The 26785-nt window shown below is 40.3% G+C and overlaps 2 protein-coding genes across 2 annotated transcripts; one reads left to right on the forward strand and one right to left on the reverse strand.

Annotated features, from left to right (window-relative positions):
• The first annotated feature begins 2876 nt into the window (after positions 1–2876).
• LOC131240953 (uncharacterized) lies at positions 2877–16987 on the forward strand. The gene is made up of 7 exons (XM_058239515.1): positions 2877–3035; positions 3179–3247; positions 3382–3552; positions 4483–4653; positions 5510–5719; positions 15303–15391; positions 16181–16987. The coding sequence occupies exons 1-7, from the start codon at positions 2954–2956 to the stop codon at positions 16838–16840; spliced, it is 1452 nt and encodes a 483-aa protein (XP_058095498.1). The 5' UTR covers positions 2877–2953; the 3' UTR covers positions 16841–16987.
• Positions 16988–18001: 1014 nt separating this feature from the next.
• On the reverse strand, positions 18002–25837 carry LOC131240954 (ER lumen protein-retaining receptor A-like). Its single transcript, XM_058239516.1, has 6 exons — positions 25608–25837; positions 25248–25513; positions 20257–20372; positions 18964–19037; positions 18776–18839; positions 18002–18433 (listed from the first exon to the last, which is right to left on the reverse strand). Exons 1-6 carry the CDS (start codon positions 25696–25698, stop codon positions 18397–18399), a joined length of 648 nt encoding a protein of 215 aa, XP_058095499.1. The 5' UTR covers positions 25699–25837; the 3' UTR covers positions 18002–18396.
• Positions 25838–26785: the final 948 nt, after the last annotated feature.

A 26785-nucleotide genomic window follows, 5' to 3' on the forward strand; every position in this document is an offset into this window, starting at 1 on the left:
GAAGGGTCACCGTGATGTATGGATTTTATCCACACCGTCCGTCCATTTTCCCATGTCATTTTAGTTCGGATCTCGAAAATGAGGCAGATACAAGCTTCAAGTGGGCACACCACAGGAAGAAGCGGTGCTAATAATGCCCACCGTTGAAACCTTCCTAGGGTCCACCGTGATGTTTATTCGCCATCCAACCTGTTCATATGGTCATATGGACCTGGATGAAGGGAAAACAACTTCTGTGGCCCCTAAGAAGATTTCAACTGTGAGAGTTTAATCCCAATCCCAATTTTGTGGTCCATTTGAGCCTTGTATATAGCTAATTTTTTTCCTGATAACCTAAAATGACATGGAAAAATGAATGGATGGTGTGGATTAAATCCATATATTATCGTGCCCCATAAAAGCCCCAGCCTGTCCTTAGCACGGGACAGGCGAGGGTAGGACCCAAACCGCGTCCTATTTATAGATGGAAATAATTTCCAAATATGGATAGATTGGATGTCTCTAGCCATTGGTAAGTGGCCTTCAAAGCGACGGTATAAAGTGAAAATAGTTAAAACATCGTTACAGTGAATTGAAGGAAAACGATGGATAATATCGTGTAATGGGCATTTTTATTTTTATTTTTAAAAAAAAAACAAAAAAGATCCATCCGTCATAGGAAACACTGGATGGACGGTCTAGATTTATACGTGTCCCTGTCACTTGTAGCGTGGGGAGATGGCTCTACCACACTGCACTTCTCCCCACTCTACCGTATCTATTTCTCTTGGCGCGCAAATTTCCCGGTAGTCTCAACTCTCAAATCCAAATGAGAAATATTTTAACATGCAATAGTGTATGGATATTTCTACTAGACAGCGTGTTATTTCACCAATTTTTCACTTTTTTGTAAAATCCGAACCGTGAAAAATATGGTCACTTATATAAGTATCATTCTTGAAGAAAATCATAGTGTCCCATTTATCAGGAAATCTACACTATCAAAATTAGTGGAGAACCGAAGGTCCAACTCAATTTACGTATGTGGCAAATCTAACGAGTGGATTATACTAATTTTTTTCTGAAAATATTCTTCATGTCATGTACCATCAATTCAACTCTCATATCAGTAGAAAATAAAAGCGTTGCATGTTACATTTCCCATAAAAGATTGTATGCGAACGATTCTCTGGACGTGCCCAAAAAAGGTCAAAGGTACCCCACCATGCGCCGAAAGCTTGCAAATTACCGTCCTGTTTTCAGTTTGAAAAGTTGAGCAAGTGGGTCCCTTTTTCCTGCGATCTAAACGGTTGATATTGACGGAAAAAAGTCCCAGTATTAGAGGAATCATAAAACTTCGCTACCTTGACACTAATAGACGGTTAATATAGAAAATATATGCCATCAAAATAGAGAGAAAGAGAGATAGAATACATCAACGGCTCAGATGATTCATCAAAGAAAAGGTTTTGATATCATTTTATGGGGGATCTTCGGATCTGGGGAAACTTTGGTTCATGGATCATCCAAGGTGAGGCCGCCGTATCAACGGTTCCGATGTGCACTGCACAACCTTTTGGCCGTAGCATGGTATAATAACGAGTATTATGCGATGCTGGGGTGGAGAGATTGTAAAGTACGTTCCAGTCTGGCTCTGTACAAATGTGGCCCTTGGATCATTGATCCAGAGCGTTGATACGATGGGGCGCACTGGTGATGGCCGATTCACTAAAATATCGCAGACTAGAATAGCAACTTCGTATTTTATTGGTCGAGTGGACATTTTTCTATACTTTCTTTTTCGACCGTTTCTTTGCTGGTTTCCTTTCCAACGGGAAGATTCTATACTACTAACGCTTTGATTAGAAGCAGGTTGCCTGGGCGTGGGGCTCACAGATATGTCTTTGACAAAGCCACTCCGTCCATCTGTTTTGAAAGACAGTAATAGGAGAGGAGTCTAAAAATCAGGTAGATCCAAAACTCAGGTGGGCCACATGAAACGAAACAGTGGGAACGAAACGTCCACTGTTGAAACCTTCCTGGAGCTGACCATGATGTTTAGATGCCATCCAAACCGTTCATAGGGATATTGCCACTCAGATAAACTGTAGTCACAAATGTCATTCTGATACAAAACTTCTGTCGCTCCAGGTGTTCAATGCACACTGTTTTATGTGGTATGGCCCACATGAGTTTTGAATCTGACTAATGTTTTAGATTCTTGTCCTATCTTGGTCTTGCAAAACAGTTGGACGGAGTGGATTTGTCAGGGACATCTCTGTGGGCCCCACACAGCCCCCGGCACGGGAATATCTCTGTGCCCGGGGTTACTGAACAATGGGCCACACCACTATCCCCGCACCATACGTGAAATGAGAACCTGCGTGAGAGATCTGATCCGTTCGTGTTTATCCGAACATAAGGCCGTCCACAGATGTAACGTGGATAGCCATCCATATAATTTTTCCATCTTTCATTTGACCACCGAACTATTCTATTGTAGGACCGTATTCGCAGTGGGGCCCACCAGATGATTGATTCTGATCCACCTCTTCAGGACCATATCCAAAGTTCGGTCCCCACCGAGCAATGTGCAAGCACACCTATAACTTGCATATCACTTGGTGTGTCCCAACTAAATTTTGGAATGGCTGGAGTGTCGGAGTGGCCCATCTCACATCAGGTGGGCCCCACACAAATCGGATATACGAACGAATGGGGAGAGTTTGGATTCGCACGACTAGTTGCGATTCTCCCCAATCACACGATGTACTTTCTCTCACACGACATTTTTCAGGTGAAAAGGCAGTAAGAAAAGAAAAGAATAAAAGAACAGAAGAAAAGGTTAAAGCTCTCTCTCTCTCTCTCTCTCTCTCTCTCTCAGATCAGCCGAAAAACCAGCTGCAAAGGGCATTATAGTATTTCACTCTCATAATACTCTCGTCACCGAATCTTCTCTCAGAGAGAGAGAGAGATGAAAAACTCCCTATTTTATCTCATTTTCCTAACACCCTTTTTCTTTCTCTTTGAATTCCATGCTGAAGCTTCTCCCACTGGTAAATCAAACTAACCCAGCATCCTTTTTAAAAATAAAAATAAAAATAAAATTATAAATATATATATATTTTTTAACTCAGCTGATTTTTTTATTTTTCATTTTCCATTAATGGGCTTCTGTTTTCAATGTATTCCTTTTCAGGACCCTTGATAAAACACCTGTCTTCTTTTCTCAAGTGGACACTGCCTTCTCCCAAACCACCTCAAACAGGTCTGTCAAAAAAAAAAAAAAAAACCCTTTGATCCCATATCTACACCCGCGCATGCTTGTTTTGTGGTTTTATCAAGGTTTTCTTTGATGGGTACTTTTGAAATCTTGAGCATTTTTGCTATCTTACTCTGCAGATGAGAATTTCATTCAGTTTGAGAATGGGTATCTTGTGGATACTGTTGTGGAGGGTGGAAGCAAGCTTGGTGTTGAGCCGTACTCGATTCGGGTCTCCCCCGAAGGAGAGCTCTTCGCTGTTGATGCCGTACATAGTAACATTGTCAAGATAACACCACCTCTGTCCCAATGTATGTCTATGCTGTTTGGCAATTTGGGCATGTTCTCTTATTCACGAATTCTTTGTGGGTTGTTGCTCGTTTGCTTTTGATTTCAATGCATTAGAACGGTCTTCCACATTAACATTGTCGCATTTATTTTAATTGTCATCTGTTGATCATGCATGGGTTCTTTTTATGAATAGTTAAGTCTATAATTTTCCATTTTAATGCTTTCTTTTTTGTGTCCAATGATCAGCTTTTCGGTTTTTTTTTTCCTTCCATTTTTAGTGAATGTAACTGAATTTTGTGGTTACTAAAAGACCTTACCAATTGCGCATTCCGATGATATCTGGACCCTTCATCTGGTAGGCCTTACCATGGATGGTATATGGATAAAAATCACACTGATTGGCTGATCTTAACCATCTGCTTGGGGTGGCAGCCAATCTATGGGCACTGGACCATCTACTGCAACGATCGAGGTTATTTTTGAGCTTTGGATCATGCACCTCAGAACCCCTTTTGATGAACACCTGGATCTCATATGACTTTGCAAAATACAATTTTCAGCTTTGAAGAAAACTTTGCTACTGATAGATGTACAATCTTTTGCATTTATGCGACAATTGCTTGCAATCGGTTACAAATTTTCTGTTTCTTTTTCTCCCTTTTTTTGGTCAATTAGGATAAGAACTTGCATTGGTTTTATTCTGGATGAAGATTGGTACCATCTAGTTTCGTCATTTTAAAAAAAGGCAGATTTCATTTTGCGTTTGGCTGCATAACATGCACATGAATTATGATTAGTCATGTAAATCTCATTGGGTGTGGTATTGCTCCTCTGGGACCTATGCATCATATGATCAAGCTGCATGATATACCATTTTACTGGTCCATGAGAATTTGCATAAGTTTGGTAACTTTGGTTTGATATAATTGACTGATTGAATGGAGTTGCAGACAGCAGGGCGAGATTGGTTGCTGGGTCATTCCAGGGTCACTCAGGACATGTAGATGGGAGGCCAAGCGATGCTCGTTTTAATCATCCAAAGGGTGTCACGATGGATGATAAAGGGAATGTATATGTTGCGGATACCTTGAATTTGGCCATCCGAAAGATAGGAGAAGCTGGTTAGACACTTGAACTAACACTAACAAATGGGGATTGGTTTTGCCTTTTCAATGGAATCAATCTACCATGCATTTGAGGCAGCTTGGAACTAGGGCTGTCAGTGGGTTGGGTGTTATAGTTACCCACACCTTCACCAACTGGGTTTGGGTCTTGCTAGGTCTCGGTCTCATTTTTTATGTCCCAGACCTGGATCTGGTTGGGTCTGGGTATCCATCGGGCATTTACCCATAGGTTTCTAGTTGCTTTGGATCAAATAAGAGCGTTGACATGGTTAGGCCCATTTGATGGATGGCTTTAGAGTTTAGATCATGCACATGTGCCACTTTGACACATGTGTAGTGTGTAAGTGGGCTCCCTGCCTATGGTTTGAGAAACCTTATTCTATTGTTAGAATAAACAATGTATATAATATCACCATTAAAACTTACTAGACTTGACCCATACCCAATTTGACCCAATCTAATTTGATTTTAAGCGAGGCCTAGTTGATGGATCTGGTCTGAACTCGATTGGATCCAAATTTAACCGGGTCCCAGAAGCTGAGATCCAAACCCAACAGGTCCAACATTTGGAACCAGATCTGATGAAATCGGGTCGGGTCCATCCTGTACCCATAGGTCCGGGTGCCCATTGACAGCCCTACCCGGAACATAGAAACAGCAATAAGTGGGTTTCTTTTTTCTGCTCTTCCCACCACTATTTCAAGTGAGATAAGAGGAGCTTGAGCTATTCTTATTGCACTAGTGATTTGGGAAGTATGCTGCCACCAACATCTTTATGTAACCCTAGCTTTGCATCCTTCTTCAGTAAAAAAATAAAGTCTACTCGAAGTTGTTTTCACTGAATCTGTTGCAGGTGTAACGACGATTGCTGGAGGGAAATCGAATGTGGCAGGATACATGGATGGGCCTAGTGAGGATGCGAAATTCTCTACCAATTTCGATGTGATATATGTCAGACGTACCTGCTCCTTATTAGTTGTTGACAGAGGCAATGCTGCTCTTCGGCAAATTTCTCTTCACCAAGAAGATTGTGAATACCAGGATAGCTCAATTTCTTCTTCAGGTATGCACTGCAACACAATAAGAAAAGCTCTAGTACCATCCTTTAGCCTCATGGGATACATACATGTGGACGTGATCAACTTTATTAGAAAACACTCATGAAATTCCCATGTTTACAACTTTGGTCCACTTCATTCAAAGCAACTTTTTTAATCCTCCATGTTTGGACCCTTTTCTAATCATTTATGCTTGTAAGGTCTTTTTCTTTAGAGCTTGTTGCATAGAGAGGACTCCTTGGGAAAAGAAAGGAAAATGCAATGATGATTTCCACTGCCAGAGGAAATAGTGGATTCCAAAAATTGGGGTGTGTTCGATGGAGAACTCATGTGAAATTCCATTTTCATTAGACAACTATTATGTTAGAACCTTGTGCCAGAAGAAAGCAAATGTGGAAAAGGCTAATGATGACTTTGTGGAACCCACTTTTTCTTTGCAAATCAAATAGTAGAAAAATGTCAAATCGAGGAAAATTGTTTTCCTTTTCTGTGGAATCCTCATAACCACACAAGCCCTTAGTGGGAATCCATGGGAAAATAAAAGAATCCATAATCACTATTGTAATCTGAATAGCGGAATAAATTGATCATCTATGTATCAATAATGGAGATTCCTAATTTTCTTTTCTTTTCTTTTATTTTAATATAATTTTCGTGACTCTTCAAAAATAAAAATAAAAATGGAGATACCTAATTGTAATCTTAAACGTGTACTTGCTTGGGAAGATATTCACGATGCCGTGATGTCACTGAGAGGTAATGCTTGGTTTTCCGCACCTTACACCCCTCATGAAAACCTCTAAATGGGACTGTAGTTTTCTATCTATGCAGGTGAGGGGATTAAGACATGTATTTATAGAAAAGAAGGCTGTAGAAGCTTACTCATCACACTTCTCTCCTCTAGGGTTTCCACACCATAAGTTTCCATAGCTGGTTTAATAATTGTGTATAGAGACCACAATTCATGCGTCCTGCAGCCCGAAACCTATTTGTAATGATCACAACTGCAATGAGGCCCACAGAATTGCTTAATCTTAATGATCCAACGGTCAAATCTAAATCGATGATCCAGTGTGCCCCAACCTTGGGTTACATTGATCTCTAAAAGAAAAGAAAACATTTTATTTTATGAAAAACATTTTGTAAAACATATTTGTTTCAAAAGTTCCTAATGGGCACCCTAATGAATTTCAAAATCTCTTACTGCTGGAAATTATGAGCGACGCTTGTCAAATCCGGTCCATCAAGACCACTGATATTGGATCGTGGTAATCAATATAACATTTAATATTTTCAAAGTACGACGAATCGCGATCACGAATACCAATAATCTTAATGACATATATCAAGGAAATGGGGTGTGGTATGAAGATTACACATCTAATATAATCATACGTGCCTATCTTCAAGTTGTTCTATTGAACGTGTCTCCAACTAGACACAAACCAAAGTCCTGCTTATTTAAAACTGAATGTGCATTGAAGCAGAAGCATGATATAAACTGAATAACAAAATCATCAGAATAAATGAGATCTTCAATGTCTATACCTGAATTTGTTCAAACGGAAGCTCTTACTAATCTAGTAATTTGGGTCACCAACTCCCATGGAAGACATGCTCATAAGTAGTATGACATAAAGCCCTTGCACAGTTTCTTTCTTTCTTGGAGTCTAGTTTTTCTTGCTTTCTCAGTGGAAATCTGCTCCTGCTTTTGTTTTCTCTTTTCTCTTATTAATATATAGTCATCTTTCAAAAAAAAAAAATCATTTGCTTCACGTAGATGAGTTTTACAGACACTATACAATTTTGTACTAAATAGAACTCGCAGCCATATCGCCTCATGAGTAGACTCAAGAGAAGCTATGTATTCTACTTTCATCGTAGATGAAGTCATACCACGTCACACTTTCCATTGTACAATTCCATTATGAAAACATAGCCTGATGTGGACCTTTTGCTGTCAAGACAGCTAACAAAATTGAATTTGTATATCCAGCCAATTCCAAATGGTTAGATCTTATATATGTGAGTATGAAGTCCTTTATCCTTTACAGGTAGCACAACACTTTCTTAACAATTATCCAATTGTTTATCTCTGGATTGCTAAGATACCTGCCCAACATTCCAACTGCAAAAGCAATATTTGGACCTGTATAGACCTGAGCATACATGATGCTCCCTACTGCCGACGCATAAAGAATATCTTTCATCCCGTCAATTTTTAGGTTATTTTTAGGATACTGAAATTGACCAAACTTATCACACTTTATGATAGGTGCTTAGCTAAGAGCACTACCTTGCATGTCGAACCTTTCGAGAACCCTATTAGTACAGGCCCTCTATAATAGGCCAAGTAGTCCACGTGATATGTCTCGGCAAATATGAATGTCAATGACAAGGGAGGCATAACCAAGATTTTTCATCTCAAAGTTTTAAAATAGGAATTTCTTAGTTTTGCGCAACAATCCAATATCACTGCTGGCCAACAAAATGTTGTCAACATGTAAGACTAATATAATAGACTTGCTCTTACGGACTTTAACATATTTACACTCATCTGCAATGTTTTCGATGAAACCATACGAGGAAACGACTTCATGAAACTTTATGTACCACTATCGTGACACATATTTCAACCTATAAATGGACTTCTTAAGCTTGCAGACCAGATGTTATGAGCTTTTGCCTTAAAAACCTTCTGATTGTAACACATACATTTTTCTCTAGATCTCCATTGAAAAATGTAGTTTTCACATTTGTTTGATGTAGCTCCATATCCATATAAGTCACAAGAGCCATTATGATCCTAAATGAATTTTTTTATGATACATGCGAGAAAGTTTTCTTAAAATTAATGCCTTCACGTTGACTGAAATCCTTGGCAACTAGTCTAGCTTTATACCTTTCGATATTGCCTTTAGAGTCCCGTTTGGTTTTAAACACTTACTTACAATCAATCAGCATAATCCCTTCAGGTAATTCAATAAGGTCCTGGACTTTGTTGTCCTTATTGAATTTCAATTCATCTTTCATGGCATCGAAACATTAAGAAGAATTCACACTTTGTTCAACTTGTAAAAAGGTCACAAGATCCTTTTCCACCCTCATGTCAAACTTGTGTTCCTTTAGATAGACGATGTAATCGTCTCAAATAACAAATATTCTCTCTCCATGTAATCTTCTTAAGGGCTTATTATTCTTAATTGAGTTTTCTATTTCCTCATTAGTGGGATGTATTTGAGGCTCTACATGGCCATTCATGGGGATTTCATGCTCCACTGTTGGATGGATGACCACACTACTTGGAATGATTGTAATGGGAATTACAATCTGCTCTTCCTTTTGTGCTTTCACTATATTCAATGTTCTCGATAAACCTAGCATTCAGTCTTAATGACTCTCATGAAATGTGGTATAGAATAGAATCTGAATCCTTTGAACCTTTTTGGGTATCCTATAAAGAAACGACTAACAGTTCTAAAGTCAAGCTTTCTTTCATGCGAGTTAAAGGGTGTGGCTTCTGTAGGACAGCCCCATACATGAAAGTATCGTAAACTAGGCTTTTGCCATGCCCACAATTCATAGGGAGTTTTCAATACAGTCTTACTTGGGACCCTATTTAGGATATGCATAGTCGTATATGTACTTATAATGAGAGTAGTTGTCTATGAAAGTGATAAAATATTTCTTGTCATTCCAAAATGTTGTAGGGAATGGTTCGCAGATGTCTGTATATATCACTTTTAAGAGTTATACGCTACTAGTAGCACCATTTTTCCTAATTCTAGTCTGTTTACCCTTAATGCAATTTATACATACCTCAAAGCTTGAGAAGTCTAGAGAGTGAAAAATTCCTTCATGCATAAGCTTTTCTAATCTCTTGGGAGAGATATGGTCTGATCACCTGTGCCACAATATAGAGGAATTTTCATTGTCCAAACTCCACTTAATGTCTTTAGTGTTTTTATGTAAAGAGTTAATTTTACAGACATGTGAAACATTTAAATCTAGCTGGCAAAGGTTATTAACTAAAGTGTCAAAACCAATCATAGCAAATACGTAATTTTCTATTTCCTTGTATAATTATATTTGTCTAAAGGGGAAATGGAAACCAAATTGTGCCTTATAGAAGGCACATAAACAATATCTACTAGATTTAGAAAGTGTCTTCTTGATAACCTAAGCCTATAGACTCCAATAGCTTCCATGTCTGCCCTTATGTCGTTCTCTGCACAGACTGATCTTTCAACATCAGTTGGTGGATGGCTCTACAACATATCCTGTTTGGAATTGGATTTGTGAATAGTTACACCAAAATCTATTCGTGAAAAGTCTGTGGAGATATCAACTAAATTAGATTCAAAACAGACCAGAACTAGGGTTTTATCCTTCGAAAGCAATCCTTCTTCTAATCAAGGTGTTCGAAAACGGTAATGGTGGCCGTAACGGCCACCACTGTTACCATTATGCTATGAGTCGTAATGGCCATTATGACTCTTTTTTATTTTTTGAAAAAACTATTACAGGACCGTTACGGGGCTGTTATGGCCTGTTTTTCTGTAACGGTTGTTTCGACCCCGTAACACGTAATGGTTAATGACAGTTATCATTACGTGACGGCCGTTACATAATCGATTTTGAATACCTTACTTCTAATGACTTTGCTTCTTGCAGAAGTAGCTATCATTAGGACCTCGCTTTCTCTTAGATTTACCTTCGGATTGTGGTTGATTGCCACCTGAAGGACCTATAGAACGTTTTCTTGAATTGTGTTTCTTTTTCTTATTTCTTTTTTGTCATTGACTAGATGTCACTAGGTGTGCACTCTGTCTTGCCCAATGTTCTGAGTCTCTCTTCCTCCTAAACGCTCTAAGATTTCAATTCATTCAATGTTCATTTTTCCTGTTAGGTGTTGTACCTGATTTGGAATTGACCAAACTGGAGAGGTAGGGAGTTTAGAACCAAGAAAGCCAGGAGTACATCCTCAACCTTAAAGCCTAATGCACGGATTTTAGTCACCACATTGGACAATTCATCAATGTACGCCTTGATATTTCATTGACCGTTTTGGGTGGCTCGAGTTATCTTATGCAGAAGCAAACTTGGCTTAGCTTTATCTGACTTTTGGAATTGGTTCCCTATTTCAGTCAATCATTGTTTGGCTTTCTTGGTGTTAGGCATGGCACCCTTTATGGTTTTAGACATCAAGCTCTTTATGATCTTAAGATACATCTTATTTGACTTGGTCCAAGCCCTGTAGTGAGCCTTTTTCTGATTTCAGACTAGAGTCAGATGGAATGAGAGGCTTTGCTTCCTCCAGGGCCAGGTCTAAGTCCTTGGAGCCTAGGACTATTTCAATGGATGACTTTCGTTTCAGATAGTTGGATCCAGTAAGCAAAGATATGTAATTGAATTAGGTTAGAAGATTCATAGCTGGACGTACAGAACATAAATTCACATTAATGATGAACAAGTTCCTTTTAACAATACGTGAACATAAACCAAATATCATGCCATTGACATTAGATTGATTGGGGCCTTCAATCAAATGACCAAGAATAATGATAGGCCATAATCGTCAAATTCTGACAAGAGCCCGACGTATTATTATGATTCCTCCTTTGGGCGAAATTGCAACATACATGAGGCTCTACTGACCTTTAAGTGATATAGATCTCTCAAACTTATGTCACCATCACCAATTACTTCACCCTGCTCGCATCTTGTCAAACAATGATACTTCTTTGCTTTGACCACCGCCTGCTATGGATATAAACGCAACTCAACTGAATGCAATCGTATTATGAAGAGTCGCTTAATTCCATGTACATGAGTATAAAAGCAAAGATCTTCAGCAATTGAGATCACTTTGGTAGCTAATACAACTAGCTCCAATCTCCACTTCTAGACTCAAGGATTGCCACATAGTCCTGCCCGCGACGAACCATTCTACAAGAGTTCTGATTCAGCCCCAAATACAACTAATTTTGACTGCCCATAGGTGCAATACATCTTTCTTATAATGACGGTTGGATTTTATCTTAAAGGTCAATGTTGAATATCAGCCATAAGATATGGATAATGGCCATATTTCGGGCCAAATCGGAACTCAATAAGGAATAATTATCTTTATCAAATTGCCTAGGCTGTTTACCAAATAAAAATCCACCAACCATTCGTATATTTATTTAGGTTTTACTCATACAAAAATGGCCTAAGTATAATTAAAGGGAGTCTCAAAAGAGGCTTAATTAGGCTCAAAACTAAGCCCACTTAATGACCTAAATCATCATGAATGGACAATGGGCCCAAAATATCCAAATAGAGCCCCAAAAGGTTTAAAGATGAATATGACATTAGGCCCAAGGTCAAGCATAGAATTAGAATCAGACATGCCCCAATATTTAGGCTTGGACACACCATTGTGCAAGCTCAGATTAAGGTCCCAAAAATGATCGCTAAACAAGCTCAATTACGTGCCCTAAATGAGTTAGATATGAGCCCAAAATCCAGCCAATTCACAACCATTCAAAGAAGCCCAAAAGCTAGGCTCACAACATGGCTTTATAGCAATTTGAGAACCAGTCCATGCATGGTCCGATAAGATCCAACAAATAGGCAAGGAGTTGAGCTCGATTTAAGTTTAAATGGCCCCACAAACCCCAAGCCCATAAACCCCAAGCCCATAGGAAACATTAAAACAAGCTCGAAATACTCTAAAGCCCAAAGCCCAAAGCCTAGCTCGACTAGCAGCCCATTCCGCCCAAACCCCTGCATCAAAAAAGGAAACTCACTTGCCCTAAAACCCTAGCCACGTCTCCTCTTCTACAGGGTGGAAACCCTAGCTGCCTCTGTCCCCTCCTTCTTAGTGTTCACAACACGGCCCCTCATCGAAGGTCCACCAACAATGGTTGTCGCTGATGTCGCCTCCCCAAAACCAAACGACCGTTCATCGGAATCAAGAAACTGTGACTGAAGAATGGTCTTCGATGGAATCCATGGCTGCTATCAGCAAAGGGGCAAGGAGACAACTTTCATGGCAACTGTGTGGGAAAGATGAGAAGGCCTTGGATCGGGCGATTTAAGGCTATTAGCATTAATGATGGCGCATATTGCCGCTTCTATAGTTGTTGGAAATGAAGAAAGGAAGAGGAGTGAGCGCCATTGCCCAAACAACGACAACGATTGTTGTCGACAATCATGGCTACGAAGACAACTAGAGACGAGGCTCAGTCCGGCCACATGATCGGAGCCGCCGCTAGGATCGCTAGGATCCGACAAACATTCGTGCTAGAATCATGCACACAGGTGATCGAAAGCTCCTCCTCTTCTCTCCAATAGATTGACCACCATCGATGCTCAACTCGATGTTTCAAGTCTGGTCGAAACCCCTTTCTTGCTTTTTAAAAAAAAATAAATTTTAAGGAAAAGCTCACCGGTTTTCATGGCTGTCGGCCCTCACAAACAGGGTGGCTGCTGAGTTCAGACAGAGGGAGTAGAGCTGCCTTTTGTCCACGGTGGCAGCCGCCATGTCTACCAGAACTAATAGATGGGGCGGCGACCACAGTGGTGATGCACAATTATGAAGTTTAGGGTTTTATGAAAATCCTTAATCTGATTTCAAAATTGCAAGTCACGCGTACAGATGAGGCCTGACCTAAAACCCGTCGGAATTTGACATCCTACAAGGTTCCGATGGGCCTCGGGTTTGGGAAAAGGCTCAATCACAGAGAACTCAGAAAAACTCCAAGATTGATCCATTATCGTCTCTGACACCAATTGTAATTTGAATAGCGGAATAAACGGATCGTCTATGTATCAATAATGAAGATTCCTAAGTGTAATCTTAAACGCATGCCTGCTTGGGAAGACATTCTCGATGCCGCAAGCTTGCCAAGAGGTGATACTTGGTCTTCCGCACCTTACACCCCTTATGAAAACTTCTCAATGTAAGGTTTTCTGTCTATATGGGTGAGGGGACCAAGACATGTATTTATAGAAAAGAGGGCTGGGGAAGTTTGCCCATCACACTTCTCCCCTCTAGGGTCTTTACACAATAGGTTTCCATATCTAGCTTAATAACTATGTATGGGGACCATAGTTCAAGTGTCCCGCCCCCCAAACCTATCTAGAATGATCACAACCGTAGTGGGGCCCACTGAATCGCCCAATCTGAATAATCCAACGGTCAGATCTAAATCGATGATCAAGTGTGACCTGCCTAAGAGGAGTCTTACAACTATTTCCCAAGCTACTATTGAGACATGAGTTCTAAGGAATTCTGTTTAAGTGATATGTTTAATTTGTAAGTAGAAATCTCTTCTTCAACTCACAAGGGTCACCTTGGTTTTTCTGCTTGAGATTTTTAGAATTAGAAAAGTATACTAATTACATATGGAATCTATGATTCCATTGCAAAAAAAACAAGAGGAAACATTAATGATTACACTTTTCCTTTCTCCTTCCATGGATTCCCACTAATCAAATTGTCCCTCAGTCCCATGATTTCCTTCTCCCGAACTGCTCGCCTTTTCATTGCCATCTCATTTAAAATCTCACCCAAATCTATAAAATTCCTCTCATTTTGTGGTACCTGGAATGGTGGTAATCTAAAATAGCATTGAAATTCATAACTGTGTAGTTTGGAAGAGATGAACACCCCAGTCTGACTGTTTTGGATAATGAAAGAATCTTACAAATACGATAGTCTAATAAGCCTCTACAGAATAGTATCATTCTGTAATATTATTAACAACACGATATGACCAAAAAACCCTTGCAATGCTTCTGCATTTCAGACATTTAATGCTGTCCGGATCCTCCGGGTGCAAGTGGGTTAATCCAGGATGCATGTTTTATTTCAAGGCCCCTGCTTCTTGATTCCTTGTTCTCTTTTAGTGGAAAGAATTCAGATTTGATTGCATTAACAGTTCTAACCAGGTCCATGCATAATACTGGGGCCCGAAGGCCTGTCTAATTGTTGAAGCTAGATAGCCATGAGACATCTGCAGAAGGGGGGTCACTACCACTAATGTTATGAAATTAGATCTCCGCTTCAGAATTACTGGACCATCAAAATCTGTCATCTGTCATAAAAGGAATTGAAGATTAAGCGTCAAGCGAGTGATTGTGTCAGAACAGATCAAGCGAGTTAATGGATGGCTGCATCTCTTGGACAAAGTGGAAGTTGCAGTTGACCCATCGTCAAATGGGTTATATTATCAGGAAAATCTCGCTGGAGCTAAAATATTAAATAAATATTTATATAAATTAAAAATAATTTTAAAATTTTAAATACATGCGTATAAAATGAACTCCTTTAAATTTTAGTTAATTTTTGTTTTAAAATCTCAGAAACTTCAAATCTTCCAAGATTTTAAAAAATCTTGTGATAATATTGCCTCGTGAATTTCCCTCAAAAAAACATCGCTAGATTTTAAAAATCTAGGTGACATTTGTCACAATGGTATTTGGTCAGACAACTGAACTGGGTTTTGAAAGAGTTTTTTGGGTTTTTATAGGCTGAAAGGGCACTTCCAATATATGTGTTTCATAAAAGAACTAATATTTTGCATGAGTTCTTGGCAGATATCATTATGGTTGTTGGCGCAGTATTGGTGGGATATGCTTCATGCATGCTCCAGCACGGATTTGGACCTTCCTTTTCCTTGAAGCTGGTAGGTCTCCTATGCAATTTTGCGTGCTAATATGTTTTATTGGCTTTCAATGTTTTTCTGGAACTGAGTCTTGGAAAAACTTGAAACATCCTTTTAGTTATAAAAAGATGTCATGAGACAAGGTTGGCTAGTTCTAGTTCCACGTACATCCATCTCCATGCACGCCATTACGATTCAGAGCACAGGCCAACCTTGCTAGTTTGTGAGACATCAGAGTGGTGTGTGAGGTGTCCACCACCATCAAGATGGTTCTATGAAGAAGTCATGTGGGTCCACTCATCAGGCTGGCCACACCCATACATTGGATGTCTAGTATCAGCAAAACTTTTTAAACCATCCATTCTTTTGTTTACGGAGGTGGCCCTCTGTAACAGCCTGGTATTTTAGTATGGTCATCCTCATGGCAGGGACCACCTTGTGCATTGCTCAGATGGTCGGTGCGCTTGCCAGGTGGACACGTGTGCTGCATTGCAAGTTGAGTGTGGGGTCAGTGGGCTTTTCATTAGATACCCAAAAGAAATGGTATAATTCTATGGGCCATAAAGTCGGAATGGCCCATAGAGGAGCCCAAAAGAAAAGTTTCATTAGTGACGATTTTTAGTGCATGTTCATCCATGTGTTGAAACATTACCAAAAAAAAAAAAACAGCTAACAGCATTAAGATCCAGTTTAGGACCTTGAAGAACAACGTCCCAAAGTCTTGAAAGAATGCAAGCATAAATCTCAAATTCATGTTTTAGTATATTCCTGACAATGCACCTTTGACAATTTATCTACATGATCTCACAGATGCAGAAACATGCCACAGAGAGCGAACTTCAAGACCCAGACACTGTAGAGAAGGCCACTCTTCTCGTTGAGACTCTAAAAGAGGACCCAGTTGCAGGTTGGCCATCGTTTGGGCAGCTTCTTGTTGATTTGTCTAAACTCATATTTGAAGCACTTGGCAGCATCTTTCTCTACTACATTCCTCTCAGCCTCCGACCTGGCAAGTATAGGCAAGGTCTCTCTCCAATCAAAGACACTCTCATGATGCCTGAGGACAATGCTGACTCACCGCCCTTAGTGCAGAAAGTGAGAAGCCCGTCACCTCATGAAACTCTGCATGCTCCCAATGCTACTGATTACACCCAACAGAAGCCTCAGAAGAGCAGAACAGCCATGTCGAAGGATCCATCTCTGACCAGTAAGCATAGGTCTTCAAAGAGGCAGGACATTTCAGAACTCCGTGGATCTCCTGAGGCTCCCCAGTACAGCCAGTCCAGTTCAAAGAGCCAGAAAGACCGAAGCCGGCACCGTTACCATGATAAAAGTGGGGACGTGGTTTCTGGAGCCACAGGGGCAGAGCCAAAACCTATTGAGATGAAGTCAGTGGACTATGACGATCCAAAGTTTGATCATTACAACATTAGGAGCAAGCGGTCTGATGATGATCTCTTCCATTTCTGATTTCCTTGTTTATGATAGCTCTAGATGTGGCTTTTTTTTTTTCCAGAGAGCTTGGTTGGTTTTGCCATATTTGAGCTTTTGAAAGTTGAGTAATTTCCAATCACATACAGGTAAATCTCAATGTAGGATTGATCTTCAAGAGTCGAATCAGGTAGACCTGTCATGTTGGAACATGGGTATGAGATCGAGGTCAGTCGTCAGGTGGGGCCAACTGTAAACATTCCCTGGCCCTTAGATCAGGCCAACTCACTTTACCAGGTGATCCGCTTTCAAGAGGGTATTGGTAGCAGGGCTGGCAATGGCCCAGAGCCAGGGTTGGTTCCCTGCCCAATGTCCACCTTGTAAATAAATCGTTGGATGACCAAAGGATCTACCCATGATGAGCCCCATATAAACAGTTTAGATCATCGGAACGTGACCTGGGTTGAAGTGTCTTTAAACCTTACATGTGTGTTGAACAAAAGGAACCACTAATAAGTGTCTTTAAACTGTCCACTAAATAATGGTGGGCCTTTTGATGCTTAGATGAGGACCTTCATTACTATCCCTGGCCCAGCCTGGATGCCAGACCTAAATTTCAAGCTTGGGATCGGCCCTTGAACCAAGTTTGAGGGTCCTAGACTGCCTGTCCCATTACAACCTTACCTAGGATAGAGAAGCACTTACTGGGCACATCACGTGTCAAAAGTAGGCCCATGGCCAACCCAACCCCGGCCCACTCACCCACTCTAGTATATAGGCTATTTATAAGGCGCACCTGGCTGCATGATTTTGCCATCCTTGAAACCATAAAATGGCTGGCTGGGCTCGGCTGATGAGCCTTTAGGTCTAGCCCATCCCAATTGACAAACAGGCTCAAATGTGACCTAGTCCTAGTCCTGAAAGCACCATCAAACCAGCACAACCCATTAACAGGCCCAGTTGCAAAGAAATCACCGACAGCCTTTACTCAACGTGGCCACCTGATGTTCGGACCAGCCAGGTTTTTCAATGATAAATGGAATTGAAACAATAATAATAATAACTTTTAGGTCTGATCCGAGACCAGACTTAAATGTAGCAGTAGCAATGGCCTAGCACAATGCTGCGGGCTCAAATCCACAAGGTACCCAAATTTGGGCAGACAATATCGGAATACCTGATTCCAAAAGCACCAGGATATTCAACCACGGAATGGAAATGAAACATTTATATATTTCGTGAAAGTCTACAATCATCTGAATACTGCATACTAGCACATACAATGACCGCATGCAGTGGCTAAATTTCCATCCGTCTTCTTCAAGGGCAGAAACTATCAACTCATATGAACATGGAGTTAGATACCTAGAAGTCGGAATGTATGCACACATATAAACCCCCTCAAATTTTCAAATGCACTGAGGCGGATTTCATCGGAGAACTAGGAAATGCTTCCTTCTGATTTCAAGCCTCAGTAGCATTGATTGTAAGATATCATACTAAACCAGCTCAGTAATCTGTGACTGAGCTGCTCCACATTTTCCAATTGTTACCAGTCTATCCGCAACATCTGTGCACCTTCCTTGTCAATTGGCTCAAGCTGGTAACTGAAGCTTCTCGTTGTTTTTCCAACTGCAAGCAATCAAGTGTGAATAGGTGAGACTTGAGCGTTGAGACTCCCTATCTAAAACACAAACGAAACATTTCCATGTTCAAGGTCTACACGGTGCTAGCACCATCCTGGTTGAGAAAAAAGGGACCTTGATTCTTATCTCAACCATGATTTTGAGGTGGAAAGAGCTGGGAAACATAAACCCACCAAATGCAGATGCCATTTTGCATGCTTTGGGATGGAAAGGTGGGTAAAAATCTCAACATTGAGTAGGTCAAGGAAGCCCCACCAATAACAATTTGGTGGTGCACCCAAACACTACCTATAGCACCAAAAAGAAATTAGTCAATTAGGACTTTTACCTTATGAAGTAGTAGTAGAAAAAATCAGCATAAAGAGCTGTCTGGAGGAGACCTGCCACCCAAGCTGCAAGACAAGCACATAATTAAAACACAACTTACATGCATTGCAAGTTGCATAAGATTACCCAAGAAAAAATAATTAAAAAAAAAACCACTAGGACAAGCAGTTTCTTATCATGATAGCTTACTTATCCAACGAATGTAATGATTCTCAGTGAAATAGCGATAAATCCAATTAAGAATGTATAGTGCACGGTAAGCGCTGCATGACAAAAAAAACGTTGTTAGGAACCTTCAAAAATGAGGATTTTGGTTGAACAGGTCTAGAAAGGCTAACAGCAAACTCGGGATCCTAGTTAAACTATGTCCCACACTTCCAACAGATTCAGGCCTATTTGCTGGGACTCTTGCATCTTCATGGTTAAGACAACTCATCCCGCTCGCATGATTTGCAGGAGTACAATGAAATAGTGAATCTTTTGAAATCATATGATGCCATGGTGGATTGTTTCAGTAGATTAATAAATCAGTGGCAAGACTCGACAGCTCATAGAAGAAACAGTTCCAATAAAGCAAAATTGGCAAAAACATTCTTATAATTGCAAGTTATAAAATAAACAATGTGCCCGCCTCTCGCATAGACTCTGTCAAATTTAAAGACGCGTGTATGATCGAATGGCCATGATCTATGCAAATCCAACAGAAATAAATGGGAAAATGGCATTCAGGCACCATAAATACCAACCAAACTCCACACCAGCTCGTTCAATTCGTTCTCATAGAGCATATGGCAAATCTTACACCCACAGAACATAGGATCCAGCAAGGAACAAACCAGTCAGTCAACAAGAGCATTCCAAGAACAAAAGCATTTCAAAACATGCACCCACAAAAGTTCTACCCTTTGCATACTGTAGTCATCCCACAAATACCCAACAAATGCAGACATGTATACATACTGAGGATTTGAGTGAACCATGTCATTATAGTTTGACCCCAAACTAGGCCACAGACACACTAATGAAATTCTGAGATTAATCAGAATCAAATTTTGCCTACTAACAACAAACAGCTCTCATCATGCATCTATCTCCCTTTCAGCTACAATCGGCTCACGGACAAGTTGGGCAGAGAAAAATAATTTGTGAATTTGGAATTTCTACTCAATGGAATTTCCAAAAACTACAAAAAGGGGCTGTTTTTGTTGTATTGGTGTCCTTTCCAATCTCTAAGCACTCCGGAAATTCCCTCTGCCCCTATGGAAAGAATGAGCTCCTTCCTATCCATATGAGTACTGTTTCATGATTGTTGAAAATTCTACGAAGAGTAGAAATCCCAAAATTCATGAATTATGTCTCTCACTGACCAATCCAAATGCACCTTAAAGCAAAGGGCCAATTGCATCCACATGTCAAACTGTGAACATGGGTCTACATGGTCATCAATTATCAGCTGGTTACTGTTGATGCCACAAGACTTACCCAAGAAAGAGAACATATTGCCCAGTAAGATTGTCCACATTTCTGCTCCTCTGTAGCAAAACTAACTGAGGAAGAATTGCCACTGACTCCAAGTAGATAGAGAATGCCCAAAATATCTGCAACAAAAGAAAAAATATATATATATAACATACACCAACAAACATTCCTCATGCACCTACAATATAAATTATGAACAACTAAATAACTTATGCATACGAGCTGTCCATGCATTCAAGGGTTATGAATGGACAGAAACTAATTAAACAGAGATGCATCTTAATATTCTTTAGGATGGTAGCCTCGACTATATAGGAGTGTGAACCCACACCATGCATGCACAATCTCAAGTTTCTTTTTTGTATAGGTAAGTTGGGCTCAAACCCAAGTCCTTAAGTTGAAACATGCCTTGATTACCATTAATCCAGGGGCTTGAACCCCACACAATCACAAGTTTCAAGACAAGGGTTAGGGAACAAGTATAGTAACCAGACCTGGGTAGAGATGATAAGTTGGATTTGGCAAAGGGAAAAGGAAATTTCTTTTACCCATAAGCATGGAACGAACATATTCAAGCTATTCTATGTGTCAATTGGTTATGGCCACCAACCTTATTCGAAGTACAGAGGCACTAGGACAAAACAAACAGAAACGAAGAAAGTATCCATTACACAGTTCAAAACTAGGGGTGTACACGAACCGAGCTAGCTCGGTTAGCTCACTCGACTCGACTCGAAAAAGCTCGATTCGACTCGGTTCGAAGCTGAGTTCGAGCCGAGTTCGAGCTGGCCCAGCTCGACTCGACTCGGATCAAACCCAGCTCGAATTGAACCAGCTCAGTGACTCGGTTACTTTGATATTGATGTTGCTCACCAAGTGTTTGATGAAATGACCCAAAGAAGTGTGGCTGGTGGCAAGGAAGGTATGTATATGAAACCAACACCCTTTTTTCTTGATTTTTATGTTACTTAGAAGGTGTTTGATAAAATACCTGTAAAACCATTGCTGATATCTCAAATACAGTGAGATTTGGAAGGTGCAGTCCAGGTGTTTGTGAAAATGGTTCAATGGCAAACTTGGCTCGAACTTGAGCCCGAGCTGCTGACCAAACCAAGCCAAGCTGGCCAGTCAGGCTCGAGGACTGAGCCAAGCCGAGTCGAGCTGAGGCCAGCTCGACTCGTTTCGACTCGATGCACACCCCTATTCAAAACACATTAGCATGAGCAGATAAATAATATTATCAGAAAAACTCAGTATGTACTTTGTGGGCCAGGGACAAATTTAGTAACATGTTCAACAAAATCTTCCAAATGCCAAGAACTAATCTATAAACTTTTATAACTAGAAATCAATCTCCATAAAATGGAAACGACCTTGAATAAGGCAACAAAAATACCAAAGTTGACAAATTCGTCTACCACATGGTTGGTTTGGTTATTTGTTTGCATGTCAGTCATCTATATGTTGAATCATCCACTCTCCTTTCAATTTAATAGATTGAATAAATTAATTTCAGGGGAGAATAGTTTACCATTTCCCCATTTTGTGAACACAAGCAGACCATGACCAAAACATGCCCCCTCGTAATTAAGGTATCCATATATTGATGCAATAATCATATGTTTTGTTTTGTTTTTGTTTTTGTTTTTTTTTTTAAATTTTTTTTTTTGTTTTTTATAATATCGTCCACATGCAAATTACATATAACTGCACAGCATGCTGGTGTTGCATTTTCTAGCTAACATGGAAGAGCCCATGGATGAACCTCGCATTGCGAAAGAAATTATCAGGAAAGAACCACAGGGACATTACCAGAAAAATATGAAGAGCACAACCAATGTCCAAGGGTATACTGCCAAATTGCGCTTGGCAGGTTTCTTTTATTTTATTTTACATTCTCCTTTTCTTTTCTTAGATAAGCCGGAAGTTCTATTTATTTTTTTTTATTTTTTTTTAAAGGCCTGCTTGTCAGCTGCATCATCAAACTCCCTGGGTGCTAAGGAGATGATTACAGGACAAAGATGGATCAGCTAATCAACACCGCCCCACTCCTGGCCCATAAAATAGCATTTCTAGATGCCTTCAATCATTGCTGAAAAGATATTGAAGTCCACAGCGACTTTGATTGCCTTGAGCAAAGCTATTGCCTCCACATAGTTTGAGTCTTGTACACCGACAAGCCCCGAAAAGTCAACAAGCACATTACCACTAGCATCACAAGCCATTCCCCCTACCCTGAGAAAACCAAGGTATTCCATAACAGTAACAGTGGCTGCAACAGCCACCACCGTTACCCGTTACCTTTCTTTCTTTCTTTCTTTCTTTTTTGGAAAAAAAAACAAACATGTTTCAGCCCCGTAGCAGGCCGTTACAGGTCATTTTTCTGTAACAGCCATTACATAATTAATTTGGAAAACCTTGGAGAAAACCTGGATTACCAAATGAACAGCCATGGAATTGATCTTGCGGCTTCCAGCTGGATGAGGCTACCATTTTGCAACATGCTTAGAGCTAAAATTTACATTGAATAGCCTCCCTCCAATAGGAGACCGACATGTTGTGTGAGAAGCCTCCAAAACCGAAGTTGGCTATTGCCCACACAAGTTGATGTAGGACCAATGCATGAACTCAAATAATGTGAGGGCCTGTTTGGGCGGTGGGATTAGAAGGGATTAGGTGGGATGGGATTCATCTGGTTCCGTGCCAATTCCACTCCATGTTTGGGAAGAAATGAAAAGGCTTGGAATTACATTAAATGGAATTGCATTGGGTCCCGTGCCAATTTCGCTCAATGTTAGCAAGTTGTGTAGGTCCCACCATGATGTGTGGGCTATATCCACACCATCCACCCATTTATCGAGATTACTTTAGAGCATGGGCCAAAAAATCAGGTAAATCTAAAGCTCAAGTGGACCCCACCATAGAAAGCAACGGGGATTGAATACTTACCGTTGAAAACTTCTTTGGGGCCACATAAGTTTTGGATCTACCTCATTTTTAGGCTCATGCCATAAAATGAGGTTACAAAACAAATGAACGGTTTAGATATAACACATGTGTGTTATTCTCAGTAATTTCAAATGATGGTGGGTATATCCATTCAATGTACCACCGTATTATCAACAAAGCAGGGCATTAATCTTATCCCATGGCAATAGGGACAATCCCTGCAATGGGTAATAATTATGTTTTTTTGAATCCCATCCCACTTAATCCCTTCTAATCCCACCGCCCAAACAAGCCCTGAGAGATCAATCGGCGAATTTAAATTAATCAATGAAATCTATAAGTCTTGCTACCATCATCACAAATGTTAAATTTCTAAGAGGAAATCATGCATAGTTTAAGCCTAAGTTGGCAAGCATCATCCTACAAGACCATTAAACATGAGAAACTAGGATCTGATGGATGTAGAAACATCCAAATAGCATAGGGTTAGGCCTATTTTAAAGGGGAAGGTCTAATACTACCTAGGGTTTACTGAATTTGGGTGTGGGTGAAGCTAGGGTTAGGAAAGTTTGGGGAAAATTGAAATTAAGATTAAAGTGGGGAATTGAATAATGGATTAAAGGATTTAGGTATTAGGGGATGAGAATTAAGATTTTGGATGTAGGGAGGTTAGGGAATTTAGGTTAATTGAAGGATTTAAAGATCTAGAGTTTGGAAATTTGGGAAAATTGAGAGATATGGGATTTTAGGGTTTTAGACAAGGGAAGATGGGGTTTTGGAGAAAGGGTTCAAAGAGGCAAGAGGGACTAGGGTTTGGTCTGTAACTTTAGGGTTTTGTGGGAAAAGGTGATGAAGAAAAAAAGAAGGTGTTGGAATAGATTTTGGATAAAGAACTAGGGAGATTTCAACAAAATACCTTGCAAAAAGAAGAAAAACTCAAAGATGGATAATTGGAAGCCTTGCACTCCCGTGATTGAAGATAGGAATCACACCGATCTTCGTTCCAAATCACATGGAACAAGTATGAAGAAGAAGAAGAAACAAATGAACTTTGTATTTTTTAAGAGAGAAAATCCCAAATAAGTTACTTTATGTTAAAGTTACTTATTTAAGTATAATAACCGAACTAAAGTTTTTTTTTTTTTTTAAAGCTTAAAAAGTTACTTATTGGGTGGAATCCAAATGGGCCCAAAACGCCCAATTCTGAGAAAAGTAGCAAATCTGGACCTTAGCCAAAACTAAAAAACTGGAGCAAATGATGACCCCTGATTCTGCTGAAAGCTTAACAAGAGAGGGGCAGAGCCAATGGCTCCTAAATAGAAGAATGATGATGACCACCACTTACCAACTTGTGTTGACACTTAAAACTACAATAATCTTTTCCCCCTAGAAGTTATGATAGAAAATGAGGATCGGGAACTTGGTTTTCTCAGGATCAATGTATATGTTGTTTTAGCCAATGTGAAGCAAATATTTCTTCTCTTTTGTAAATAAAGAGGAATGATGGAGTCCTAATCAAGCCTCAGCAGTTGTATGCTTTAAAAAGTGCCCAATTCCATACAAAATGGGGCCCGGGGTTTAGTGACCCGGACTGTTTATATGATGGGCCGCACCATAGATGGGAATTGCCTAATAATCTCCTAGACTGGAAGACCATAACCCTTCAATTCGGCCGGTTTTCCATTCACTGTGGAACATTACATCATTTGTTCCCTTAAAACTCCGCACAGGGGCACACAGGAAGCTGATCATCGGGTCGGAAACTTCCAATCTACAGAATTTTGGAGGCATCACCCATCCATCGCGGGTCCATCATACAAACAGTCTGGATCACCAAAACATGCATCCCACATGCACAGAATTATGCGCTTCCACATACAGTGCAGCACTGCAACAAATGACATCCAAGAAGATATCAACCAATGCAACCTCTTGAATGAACACAGAAACTTTAAAAAATAATAATAAATAATTCAAATGAACTACAAAGCCGCAAAATGCAATAATTTCCAAAAAACAAACAAAAAAAGGAGAGAGAAATTCACCTCTCGTAATGTAAACCTTTCGTGAACCAGAAGTGCCAGCACAAAGCTTCCAGCGATGAGAAAATAGTGCCGAAAAGTATCTTGGTCTCTGTCGTAAGACCGCCGAACGACGTGGTGCACCCGCATACACCAGACGATCGAAACGGAACTGGCGATGAACACCACCTTCATTACCGTATTGTAGAGAGAGATGAAATCGGTGAGCAGATCCAGGTACCGAGCAATGAAAACCAGAGCATACAACTCCTGCGTCTTCAGTGAAATCCCTAAAACAGAAATGCCGGGAAGGAAAAAACAAAAATCAAACCCTAGTAAAAAAAAAACCCGTGAAATCCGTGGAAATGGGAATGTATTGACTACCAGAGCAGGATTTCGTTGCGTAGATTTTGAGGAGGAGAACCAATATGCTGAGGAGATGAGTCATGTCGCCTGCAAATCGGAAGATATTCATGGCTGGAAACGATGATTCCAGAAACCCTAGCTTTCTTTTTTATCTGCCCTAGGTTTCGGAATCCGGTGAATGGAGGGAAACGGAAGGAGAAAGGGAGAGCTGTATTTCTCGGTGGTTTGTGTTGTAAGAGTTTTGGCGTGGGGGCAAAAGGATGATGACGTGGAGGTCGAACACCACCATTTGCTTCCACGCGCTTCGCGCACGTGTATTTGGAGAACTATTACCGTCGCGACACTGGAAGCGGATTGGCTGGTCTCGTCATGATGTGTTATATCACAACCGTCCTTCACTTGTTGTAAGGGTTGAGACAAAAAATAATAATAATACAGATCCAAAGATCAACTGGACCACACTGCAAAAAGCAGTGGGCCATTGAACTTCTACCAGTGAAACCTTTAGAAGTTTTGGATCAATATTGTATTTGCATTTGCTATTTATCCGGGTCCATATGACCTTATGAACCGATTGGATGGAAAATAAGGAATCGGATTGGCATGTGTACCACACACCACTGATTTGGCTAATATGATGATGTCACTGAGTTCCGTGGGTCTTATAATGAGGTATGAGAAATATCCAAATCATCCATCCACTTGGTGAGCTAGTTGTAAGTAGAGCAGTACACAAACGAGATCACTTGAATTGACTTGGAAAAGCTCAACTCAACTCGAATCGAAATTGTGTTCGATCCAAGTTGAGCCAATTTTTTTGAGCTTGAAAATTTTTAAATTGAATTTGGACTAATCTCGACTCGGTCTTAAACTTGAACCTGACTTGGTTTGGATCCACTCCATTTTTTTTTACTAGGCATACATATATTAAAACATCAAAAAAAAAAAAAAAAAAAAAACAAACAAACAACTCTAATCCACTCGAGTCTTGACCGTTCTCCAGCGCCCGACCCCAAAAACCCTAACCCACTATAGCCGTCCAACGGAAGCGCCTCACCCAAACCCTATCAATCTCTCTCCTCTCATCTCTCACTCTCGCTATTCTCCAGTGCTCGAACGGCGACCGGCGACCACCCTCCTCTCCTCTCTTTCTCGCCGTTCTCCAACGCCCAAACAGCAACCGACGACTACTCTCC

Source organism: Magnolia sinica, chromosome 3 (assembly GCF_029962835.1).
Source record: "Magnolia sinica isolate HGM2019 chromosome 3, MsV1, whole genome shotgun sequence".
NCBI lineage: Eukaryota > Viridiplantae > Streptophyta > Magnoliopsida > Magnoliales > Magnoliaceae > Magnolia > Magnolia sinica.

Excerpts from the sequence above, each read along its gene's own strand:
- LOC131240953 (XM_058239515.1), top strand. The coding sequence starts at position 2,954 with ATGAAAAACTCCCTATTTTATCTCATTTTCCTAACACCCTTTTTCTTT. Across the intron at positions 3,036-3,178 it reads TGCTGAAGCTTCTCCCACTG|GACCCTTGATAAAACACCTG; the intron begins GTAAATCAAACT and ends ATTCCTTTTCAG. Across the intron at positions 3,553-4,482 it reads AACACCACCTCTGTCCCAAT|ACAGCAGGGCGAGATTGGTT; the intron begins GTATGTCTATGC and ends ATGGAGTTGCAG.
- LOC131240954 (XM_058239516.1), bottom strand. The coding sequence starts at position 25,698 with ATGAATATCTTCCGATTTGCAGGCGACATGACTCATCTCCTCAGCATA. Across the intron at positions 18,840-18,963 it reads TCATTACATTCGTTGGATAA|CTTGGGTGGCAGGTCTCCTC; the intron begins GTAAGCTATCAT and ends CTTGTCTTGCAG. Across the intron at positions 18,434-18,775 it reads TTCTACTACTACTTCATAAG|TTGGAAAAACAACGAGAAGC; the intron begins GTAAAAGTCCTA and ends GATTGCTTGCAG.